Source organism: Lagenorhynchus albirostris, chromosome 7 (assembly GCF_949774975.1).
Source record: "Lagenorhynchus albirostris chromosome 7, mLagAlb1.1, whole genome shotgun sequence".
NCBI lineage: Eukaryota > Metazoa > Chordata > Mammalia > Artiodactyla > Delphinidae > Lagenorhynchus > Lagenorhynchus albirostris.
Genome location: NC_083101.1, coordinates 92,056,366 through 92,068,024, shown reverse-complemented (window position 1 = coordinate 92,068,024; position 11,659 = coordinate 92,056,366). Strand labels below are relative to the sequence as shown.

Below are 11,659 nucleotides of genomic sequence, written 5' to 3'. Positions count from 1 at the left end.
CTGTGAAAACTAGGAAGGAGCATAAGAAGTCTAGGTTTTATAAGAATATTAACTTAATGACATGTTTAAAGTGTCTGAAATATAAAATAGTATCTACATTCTTGTGATGGAAATTATTTAAATATTTCCAGTATAATTTCTCTCCAAATAAAAGATATTTATTTTTATACCTTTTATTAGCTATATTTATTATAACTTTGGGTTACAATTCTCACTATAAAGAGACAGATTTCTACATTCTAGTGACTTAATATAAAACCTTTTATTATGCAACTTGGAAATAAAATACTTTTTGCTATCAATGTACAAAATAAGGTTACAAAAAATTATCCATAGAAATTACTGGACCATAGACTATTCAAATCAAATCACCCCACTTTAGTAATTTAATTCTGAGGCGTGAACACAGCAGCTTGGAGCCTGGGCACAGGCATTGAAGGTCTGAGTCCTGATGGCCTCTGTAATCCTGGACAAGGTACTCAACCCTCACTCCTTTTACAACAGCACAACATGGAAAAACGTCATGCCTTCCTCACAGTATTAAGAATTAAATGAAGGGACTTCCCTGGCAGTTCAGTAGTTAAGACTCTGCGCTTCCACTGCAGGGGGCATGGGTTCGATCCCTGGTTGGGGAACTAAGATCCCGCATGCCACATGGCATGGTCAAAAAACAAAAAAACAGAAGGTGTTTGGCAAGGTACTTACTAAGCACTTTTGCTAGTGCTTTATTAGTGTCAAATGCTTTATTATCACAGAGCTGTGACTGTACCAAGTGAAGAAACAATGGAAAGCAAGCCCATCCCTGCAATTCTCCAATAGTGGCGACTGCTCTAGACCTAGTTCTTCAGTTTACAAACAGCAGTCAGCAACCGCCAACCTTTCGACTAAGCTTGCTTTGTTATTTTGGGGGAAAATATTTCCTGAGCTGTACCTTCGATACTGCAACGAGTGATTTACCTTCAGGAAGAAGACTGTAAGATCTCGCCCAGGGTGAACACGTGTGCTTCCAGGTTCATCTTCTCCCAACACCTGTCTGCGACTCCTCCCACCAGAGTCTGAGAGGTGGTCCTGAATCCCCTTGGCCAGGGCCTCAGCAGTAGTCATTGCAGCTGCCATGCCAAGCCTCCCCAGCCACTCTGGCCGCAACAAAAGTGACCTGTCCCGTCCTAGCTTTAACCACGGATCCTTGGGCCAAACAGGGAAACATAAAAAATGAATCTAATTAAGGGCAGGCATACCATAAACTCTACTTTTCCCTCTCACTGATAAAATTATCCAGGAAGATAAAATATAGAGTACATATAGTTCCAGTATTACCTACATGTCTTTGTCCTTACTACTGGGAAAAAAAAAAAAGGAGATTTTTTCATTGCAGAATTTCACTAGTTGGTATTTAAGTATTAATAAAAGCAATATATAATTATAGCAAGAAAAGATGTGAAAGTATAAAACACACATTATTTAATTCTATTTAAAACAATTCTTTTAAGTTTAAAATTTTATGATAAATTGAAATTTCTCATTAATTGCTAATCACAAACTTTCATATTTTGGACTATATAATATATTGGGGCTACTGATTATTGCTCCCTTTCTTTACAGGTACTATTAATTATCATTCAAATAAAAATTCTATTTCTTTCTGTTCCTATATATATCTGACATTTACATTTGGTGAAAAGAGGGAAAAAAGGTCTCTTAAAATCTTCAAGTAAAACTTCAAAAACTTTTTCAGAAGCACGTTTAACACATCACAGTTTGCTCATAAGCACAAAATTTACAGTCAAAAGTTGCACATAAAGGGTTTATTTTAAATGTTTTAAGGATAGGATAGAGTTACATCATAATTATAAAAATTACTTACAGAATGAACAGATTTATATTGTTTATACTTCTAAATGCAGAGAACAGGGAACTGTCTACACATTGTATAAAATAAAATTAAAATTAAAAATGAATTCAAGCTTGAAAGATGAGGTCATTTACCTAATATTAAAATGCGAACACGAAGACCTCTGAACTATACACATTCATTCGAACTGCACTAATGATGGAAAATACAAAAAGCGCAGCATTTCCAAGGAACCACAGACATTTTGACCATAATTATTTTCTGTTACAATAATTCCTGTTTTGTCTTTGGAGAACTGTCTTTTTTTTTTTTTTTTTTTAAGACAATCAGCTTCAAGAATGTCTTCAGGCACTACAATTTGTGACAATCAAAACAGTCTTCTAATGGGTCCACAGCGTTCAGAGATTCAAGCCCAATGCACTTCAGGGTTTGGCACGTAAAACAATAATAGAAATGAAATCTGGTTTAGAAGCAACTGTGATTGTTTTAAGAATGCACAGTCCCTTCAAATGCTGCATGACATACACAACTGGAAAATCACCTTCTGTTGGCACTACATTTGCTTCACCAGTGCATCTTTATCCTACAACCACTGAAACAGCACAGTTAAGCAAATATACAGAAACTGAAACCAAATAAAAACAAAGATAGAAAACAAAAAACCTAAATATATTTAACATGCAATTTTAGTTAGTTACATTGAACATTCTACTTAGAATAGAGCATGCAAAAAAGGATGGTCTGCTTTTAAGGTTTTCCTTTGAAGCTTTACATGGCAGCCAGACATCACGCACGCACACACACACGACACAATAATACTATAGCAGGTCAATGAGAAAGGCCAATACATTTTATACAGAGATTCATGTCTTGTGTTGTCACAAGTCCCATGATAATTTTGGAAATTAATGTTGTATTCCTAGAACAAGGAACCAACATTCCGATACCAGGAAAATGCAAGCAATGCATGCAGATCTGAAACATGAGCCTAGACGAAGCCTGAAATACTCGGCTGGGGAGCAGAGTTAGTCATGGCATCAGGAAGTGTGGTTTAAGCCACCAAAAGAAAAAAGAATGGGAAAAAAAAAGGAAAAAAAACAAAAAAAAGACCCCTTCCCCTTCCTTCAACCCTAAAGGCAATAAATGGAACAATGATTAAAATAATGATAATAAATCACGTCACATTCATCTAGAGAGATCACGTGGTATTAAAAGTTGCTAAAGGTACTTGCAGAAAAACCACAATGCAAGTCATTAAGTAATGCCAGAAATGTTTCAACTCAACTGACCCAACCCTCAGGATACCTCCAAAGGACTTTGTTTTTCAGTCTGAAGTCACTGTGTCCTGTTCATGCAGTGCACGCTGGACAACACACTCTCTGGGCCACATGTGTCCACTTGGGCACAGGGAGCTGGGCTCAACCTTGAGATTCACATGCAGGAGCTCTTACAAGAGCCTCCAGGAGAACAGATGACAGATCTGTAGCATGACACTTGTTTCAAGCACAGGAGGAACATCTAAGACCTGGGTACCCACTGCATGGAGAAGCTCACCCCTGGCTGCCCTCAGTGAGGCACTGGGCACGCTGGAGAGAACTGGGGTGCTGTATTTACATGGTGTGCGAGGTTACCACCCACCAGCACAACAAGGCACAGCCTTCCTGAAGGCAAAAATGGGCATCACACAAACCATGCAGAGCGCGGCCTTGAAACTACAGAATCTCTTAACATCAAGAACAGCCATGACAGACGTCACACAGACCTGGTGTTTGACTGAGATTCATATGCATTTAAGCTTTCTGCCCAAATCAGAGGTAAGATTTTCAATCTCCACAAGACTGGTTTCACATATCATCTTTCTCCTAGCTTTCAAACTGCCAGGGATCATCCAAAACAAAGTGATAGACTGATGTTCTGCTGCTAAATGAACCACTTTTGCAGTTCTATTTTAGTTAAAACAACCTTGCAGGAAAGGATTCAATGGCTAAGGGCTGCTATCAGTCACACCCACAAGCCAGTGCAGGTGACTGACCCTGATGTGGCAGGATCCACCAAATGGAATGAATCCACATCAACAGCATACCATGAGTAAGAACATACAGCACCACAAGAGGTGTCAGGAATTTAAGCTGTTATTTGTCTAGACATTCTTCGAGGGGAAAAGCCAAGGGGGAAAAGCCTTCTGACCATAATCATATATCAGTAATAACAGTAATAAAAATAAAGGTATCCCAGAGAACTTGTTAAAAGGCAACAATGTCATTCTTAAACTTACATTTCTAATATAAAAGCACTACGTTCTTCCAGGAACTTACCAAATACACATAAACCGCTGATATACTGTTGCCTTTTAAATCCGTGTACTAAAATTCCAGATTACTAATTTGTACAAATAATAGACCAAATGTGCCATCCAAAATACACCTGGCATTACACTATGTGGACCAAGTACCTGGGCTTTGCTTAAAAAGAAGTATTTATGATAAAAAATGTAAACAAATAATATACAAAGCTTAGAATTAAAGGCAGCCTTTTACCCAGATTTCTAACTGTTTTGTAAAATTGTAATGTGGGTCATTAAATGTTCACAGGTGATTCATATTTGAATTTACAGTTTAAAGCCTCCAGACTGAAATGGTACTCTGAACTTGACTTTCAAAATAAGCTGAATGTCCCGATGTGCTTCCTGTGCCCAAATTTAATTTTAAATAAACAGCAGTAATACAATGAATACACTAAATACAAATGGCTTGGGTCAGCACTCCTGTTAAACTGGAGAAAATTATGTAACCCCCACTCCAACCCACAAAGAAAGGACTGCCCACGAAGTGTGTGTGTGTGTGTGTGTGTGTGTGTGTGTGTGTGTGTGTGTGTGTGCGCGCGCACGTGCACACAGATCTATGTGTATGTATATATACATTATATATGTATACACACAGATATAGATAGATAGGTAGATATAGATACATATATATCTCAAAAAAAGGCAATAACAAAAATACCAAACTATGCTTGCATTGTGGCAGCAGAATAACAGTGTTAAGCGTGAAGGGGAAAGTGGATAAGATCTACTACAGTTTTAAATGACTATGATACTAGCTTAACTTTTACCAGACTTGCCTGTAACTCCCTTCCAAACAGACAGACTTCTTTTAAGAGGAAGGAGTTCCTTACACAAAATGCTTTGTGTTCACATAAATCTGTACTATTCAGAACAAAACCAGTTCTGCTGGCAGAGATTGTGGGTTCGCAGGGACATTTAAGCTTTCATTAAACTGGAAAGCAATCAAGTCTTTATGTCTACAAATTATACATTTAAGAGTTCCACAAATTTGGCAAAGTTCGTGATGACATCTAGGATGTTTTCACCAAATCGTAGACATAAATATGGAAATCATCATCAAACTTGATGAAATAGACAGACGGTTTGGCTTCTACTTGATGAATGACCATGCCAGTCCTTTTAGAGCCATCTTCTTTGGCATATTCCACTTGTTTGCCTACCAGGCTGTCCACAACTTCTCCTGGTTCCCTTTCTGCTGGAGGTGAATCATCTGTATTTAAAAGGGGGAAAAAAGAGAATTTAGAGTCAATTTTTAGATACACACCAACTCACATATCTATTTTAATAATTAAAAAAAATTTTTTTTAATATCCTGAATTCACCTTGATTTTCTAGACCAAGAGTCAGCAAACTTTTCCTTCAAAGGCCAGACAATACATATGTTAGGCCTGAAGCCATACGGTCTCTGTACCAATTACTCAGCTGTATTGTTGTCACATGAGAGCAGCCACAGATGATATATAAATGAATGGTGTGGTTGTGTGCCAATAAAACTTTATTTACAAAAACAGTGTGCTGATCCCCAAGAGCTAGACATGTAAATGATTTTGAAAATCATAACCAGAAATTTCTTTGGCTTATATTTAGTTATAGCTATAATTACCTAAAGAGGGATGGACTAAAAGAAGGAAAGGGTCAAGAAAAAAACTAAATACAGTTGACCCTTGAACAACAGGGGTTTGAACTGCATGGGTCCACTTATACAGGGATTTTTTCCAATAGTAAATACACGATCTGCAGTTAGTTGAATCCACAGATGCAGAGGAACTGCAGATACGAAGGGCTGCCCATAAGTCATATGCAGATTTTCAACTGCGCGGAGGATCAGTCTCCCCAACCCCCAAGCTGTTCAAGAATCAACTGTAATTATACAACTTCTTTCTTTTTTAAAAAAATTTTATTGAAGTATAGTTGATTTACAATGTTGTGTTCTATAGCTTCTTAAAAATAAGGCTGTTTTCCTTTGAAATAATTTCAAAGCAGATAATACCTACTGGGATTACTGAGAATGTGCCTAAATGCCTAAGTATTCCTGTCTTATCCTGTGAATCCTTAAAGCTTTTTTCCCCTCAACTTCATTTCATCACACATGGTCCTCTTAACCCAGTTTCAAAATAAAAGAGATTTCCTGTGCTATAAAAATAGGTGCTAAGTGAACTCCATCCTCAGACCAATTACAACTGAATCTCAGAGGATGGCTGAGGCACCTGTACTTTTTGAGAAACCCCCAAGAAAATCTGAGTGTTGGAAAACACTGCCCGCCCTATGACCTAGCAAGAACTCTGTAAATTCTAGGAATACACATAAAATGAGAACAAACCATCACTGCCAACAATAAAGAAACAAAGTAAAAAAAAGGGTAGCCAGGGGATGGAGCTAGGCAGTTACAATTCTATTTTAAGAAACCCCTAACAGGTCCTGAATAACTCAAGCTCTTATCCATGTAGTAACAGAGAGCCTTCAAGTAGGACAACCAGGTATCCTGGTTTGCCCAAGACAGTCAGTGCTTATGCCTGTAGTCCTGACACAATGGTTAGCAGTGCACCTTTTTATTTTCACATGTATCCTGGTTTGGATCATATCATGTATCTGTATTAACAGTAGTTTGCCTCTTTGATTATAATAAATTCTCTCATTGAATGGCATAATCTGAAACCTGCTATTTTGATCTCACACAACACAAACAAACCACCCGAGCATAGTGTTATCAGTTCTTTAAAAAAAGGAAGTAAAGAGGAAATCTAAGCTGAACTCTTCTTCAACAGTGCTCTTCCATCAAGCAGCAACATCATACCACACCACACTTCTGTGGCACCTCATGTGTACAAAGAAATTACGAACACATGATCGCCATACGTTTTACAGTAACCATAAGTGAAGAAGCCAAGGACTCAGAGGCCACTGCAGAGCTCTTTGTATCAGAACATCACAACAGCAAGTAACAGCAAATAAACTTCCATACCACTCGAAAGAAAGGAGGAGTGAGAGGATAAAGACGTGGTTGGTACAGGCAATGATTTAATCTGCAAATGACCTCATACTTTCTATTATCAAGTCAACAGTACTTGCTTTGGACATTTCTCTACAAAAAAAGTTTAAAACTTCATATAGGTTGGAGGAAATGTTTTTATGGTATGCTCTCATATTTAAATTCCCGCCTATATAACACTTTCCATTTCCATTACACATTTATAACAAATATACACGCACTTAAAAAAAAAAAAGATTAAGAAGGCAGAAGTCAGGGCCAGATGAGCACATGAGTAGATTCAATGAGTGGCTTGTTCACAGGAAGAACTTAAAAAAAAAAGGAACAGAGATGGTGTTACATTGCTAATATATCCAGTGTCTGTCAGTCAGCCATATCTGCCTAGGGCCAAGAATTCATGTGTTTGAGGAAAAGCTATTGAGTTTAAAGAAAAAAAAAAAAGGCTTACGCAAAAGTGAAATTAAGAAAATAATTTTATTCACAATAGCATCAAAAAGAATAAAATACTTAGGACTATAAGAAGTGCAAAAACGTATACTCAGAAAACTACAAAACGTTGATAGAAATGGAAAAAACTCAATAAATGAAAAAACATGCCATGTGCATGGGTCAATGGCTTAACTTAAGATGGCAATACGCTCCCGCCAAACTGATCTAGAGATTCAACACAATACCTAACAGAATCCCAGATGACTTTTTTGCAGAAATTGACAAGCTGATTCTAAAATTCATACGAAATTGCAAAGAACAGCCAAAACAATTCTGAAAAAGGAGGATTCACACTTCTTGATTTTAAAACTTATTATGAAGCAGTGTAATCAAGTGTGACACTGGCATAACTATAGACGTATGGACAAATGGAATAGAACTCAAAGTCCAGAAATATCTTCATACCTCCATAGTCAAGTAATTTTTACCAAGGGTGCCAAAACCATTCAGTAGGAAAAAGAACAGTCTTTTCAAAAAGTGGTTTTCAGACAACTGGATTGCCACATGCAAAACAAAGAAGTTGGACATGACACATCATAAACAAATATTGACTCAGAATGTATCAAAGATCCAAGTAAGACCTACACGTAAGAGCTAAAACTGTAAGACTCTTAGAAGAAAACATAGGGGCAAATCTTCATAACCTTTGATTTGGCAAGGGTTTATTAGATATGACACCAAAAGCATGAGCAATAAAAGGAAAACTAGAAAAATAGGATTTCATCAAAATTAAAAACTTTTGTACTTCAAAGAATACTTTTAAGAAACTGAAAAGACAACTCAGAGAATAAGAGAAAGTATCTGCAAGTCACATATCTGACAAGAGACTTATACCTACACTATTGACTGTTACGACTCAATAACAGAAAGACAATGCAATTGAAAAACAGGCAAAGGATGTGAATAGATATTTCTCCAACAAGACACACAAATGGCCAATAACACACGAAAAGATACTTGACATCTTTAGTCATCAAAAAAAATGAAAACCAAAACCACAATGAGATACCATTTCACTACCACTAGGATGGCTAAAATCAAAAAGTCAAGTAACAAGTGTTGGTAAGGATGTGGAGAAATCAGAACCCTCACACACTGTTGGTGAGAATCTAAAATGATGCAACCACTTTGAAAATCAGTCTGGCAGTTGCCTAAGTGATTCAACCCAGAGTGATCACTATGCCTCATCAATTCCATTCCAAGGCATATACCCAAGAAAACTGAAAACAAATGTCCACTCAGAAACTTGTACACAATTCTTCATAATAACCAAAAAGAAGCAAAAAAATCCAAATATCCATCAACAGATGAATGAATAAACAAAATACAGTATATCCATACAATCGAGTTGTATTTGGTTATTAAAAGAAATGAAATACAGACACACGCTACAACATGGATGAGCCTTGAAAACATAAGCTGAGTGAAAGAAGCTAGTCACAAAGGACCCCACATTATATACACCATTCATATGAAAGTCCAAAGTCCAGAACAGGGAAAGTAAATTATTCTTGGCAAAAGGGTAAAAATTTCACAACCTATGCTTTGTGCATGACTAAAAGAATAATCACTTAACCCTAATAATTAAAATTTTTAAATGTATCTGCACAAGAGTTAATCAAATATCTTGCTCTAAAGATATTTGATTTATCAAATTATTTTTGAATTATCAAAAATAAAAGTTGTCAATCTATACTTACTAGAATCGGGCATAATGCGAAGGTCGCCTTCTTTATAATCATCTAAGAGCTGGTACATGTACAAGACAGGATCTTTTTCATAGGTGATGTAAAACCATGTGTTCATTATAGGGGCGCGTGCTAAGACCATTCCCCTCCACTCGTCTTTAGAGCCATCCTCGGTCTCAAACATGTGTTCCACTGCTTTGCCAATCATTGTGTCGGCTAGGTGTGCATCACTGATTCGAGATGTTGCTGGGGACAAAAAAGCAAACAATGGTTTACGTGAAAGAATCTGCTTTTTTCTTTTTTTTCTGAATTCATCTGTTCTTGGTACTGTACCTAATTAAAACTTTTAGTTTATTCAAGGTATAAAGTGTTTTTTTGTTATTGTTTAATCGATAATTATTTTAAATTATGAGATAGAATTAGACTTACAGGAGAGTCCCAAAAATAATATTGTTCCCATATACCCTTTACCCACCTTGCCTTTTAAATATCTTATATAACCATTGACCATTTATGAAAACCAAGGTATTAACCTATTCAAGGCATAGGTTTTTACTCTTGCCCCTACAATCTATTTTTTACAATAATCAGAGTGATATTTGTGGCCGTTATACCAGATTGTGTTGGTCATTTGCTTAAAATACTCCAGCACTTTCCTTTCATAATTTGAATAACGAACTGCTTCTCCAGATCCACAGCACATTGGCCATCATCCCCTGGCAGCCCTCTGCCCTCCTGCTCGTCACATACTGCTTGACTGCCTTACACCTCAGCAGCATGGGCATCTTTTCCTGGGATACCCTTGGGCTGACTACGACCCCCACATCCTCAGGGGCTGGCTCTTCCTGAGCAGATGTCCTCCCAGAGGCTTTCCAGGACCACCCGGTGAAAATAGCCCCAACAATCAGTCACCTAACCGAGCTTGATTTCTTAAAGACATTTACCACTCTCTGCAGTTATCTTGTTTTACATGTTTGTTTACTTGCTTTTAGACTGCACAGTGATGAAAGCAAAGGCCTTTCCCATCTTGTTTCCAATACTGTGATCACAGGGGTTCAACATTTGTTGTATAAATTATTTCAGAGGAAAGCAGGTTGTTCTAGATGGCCTGTGTGATTAGGAACACAGGCCTCCCTACTGGTGTATCAACAGCCCTCTGCAGCCCTGCTCTACATTAAAGACATAGGTGAAAAATTACAAGTTTCATTTTCTTTTTTAATATTGGGAAAATTATGGAGGAACCTACTGATTTTAAGATTTATCCATTCCTCACATTTTAGACAATTATCTTTAAAAAAAAATTAACACTTCTTACTCATGAGTCCTATTTTTGTCAAAGTTCAAAGGAACAAAGATTAGAATTTCTTGGTAAAGATACTGCTATCCAATTTTATCAGAAGGACACTGTAAACACATACGGTAGTTTTCTTTGCTTAAGTATGCAATAATTACCCAGAATAACATAGAATTCCCCACTGTGCATGACACTATAGCAAAATCCCACTAGTTTTCTTCATACCAGAAGTTATCAAACTTTCTCATCTTAGGACTCCTTTACATTCTTAAAAGTTTTTGAGCATTTGTTTATATGGATGATAAATATCAGTACCAACTATTTTAGAAATTATAAATGACATATCTAAAAATATGTTAAAATACCTACAGAAACACATTTTTAATGAAAAATATTTTCTAACAAAAAATTAGTAAGAAATGTCTAGCTTTAAAAATGGACAGCTAGGGGCTTCCCTGGTGCCGCAGTGGTTGAGAGTCCGCCTGCCGATGCAGGGGACACGGGTGCGTGCCCCAGTCCGGGAAGATCCCACATGCCGCGGAGCGGCTGGGCCCAAGAACCATGGCCGCTGGGCCTGCTCATCCGGAGCCTGTGCTCCACAACGGGAGAGGCCACAGCAGTGAGAGACCCGCGTACCACCAAAAAAAAAAGACAGCTAGAATCTCATATCTGTTTCAGCATTCAATCTGTTGTATGTACTTTTAGTTGGTGTATAAAATCACAAAGATACGCTGTTGAAAAAATATTTTATTAGTGTTCAGATAATTCTAGGTATTCTTCTATGATACCACATCAAAACTCAACAAGTGGTAGCTTTCCTTAAAGGTTAATTGCAATGTAGAATCTGAAATCATTATCAATAAACTTCTGTCACACTATTAAATTAAAATTCATTTGTCTCCAGAATACATAAAGAACGCCTACAACTCTACAACAAACAAAACAAAAAAATCAAGTGACCTGATCAAAAAAGTGGGCAAAGGACTTGAACAGACATTTCTGC

The 11,659-nt window shown here is 37.1% G+C and overlaps 1 protein-coding gene across 2 annotated transcripts in view; it reads right to left on the bottom strand.

Moving 5' to 3' along the window:
• Positions 1–5,127: 5,127 nt before the first annotated feature.
• Positions 5,128–11,659, bottom strand: part of SPIN1 (spindlin 1) — a 61,976-nt gene continuing 55,444 nt past the window's right edge. The window contains exons 7-9 of one of the 2 annotated variants that reach the window (XM_060155512.1): positions 10,345–10,401; positions 9,375–9,608; positions 5,128–5,406 (exon numbers count right to left, since the gene is read on the bottom strand). In XM_060155512.1, coding sequence (XP_060011495.1) covers positions 5,207–5,406; positions 9,375–9,608; positions 10,345–10,401 — 491 coding nt within the window. In that variant the 3' untranslated portion in view covers positions 5,128–5,206. The remainder of the gene's footprint in view (positions 5,407–9,374; positions 9,609–10,344; positions 10,402–11,659) is intronic. The other variant, XM_060155513.1, reaches the window with a different exon arrangement.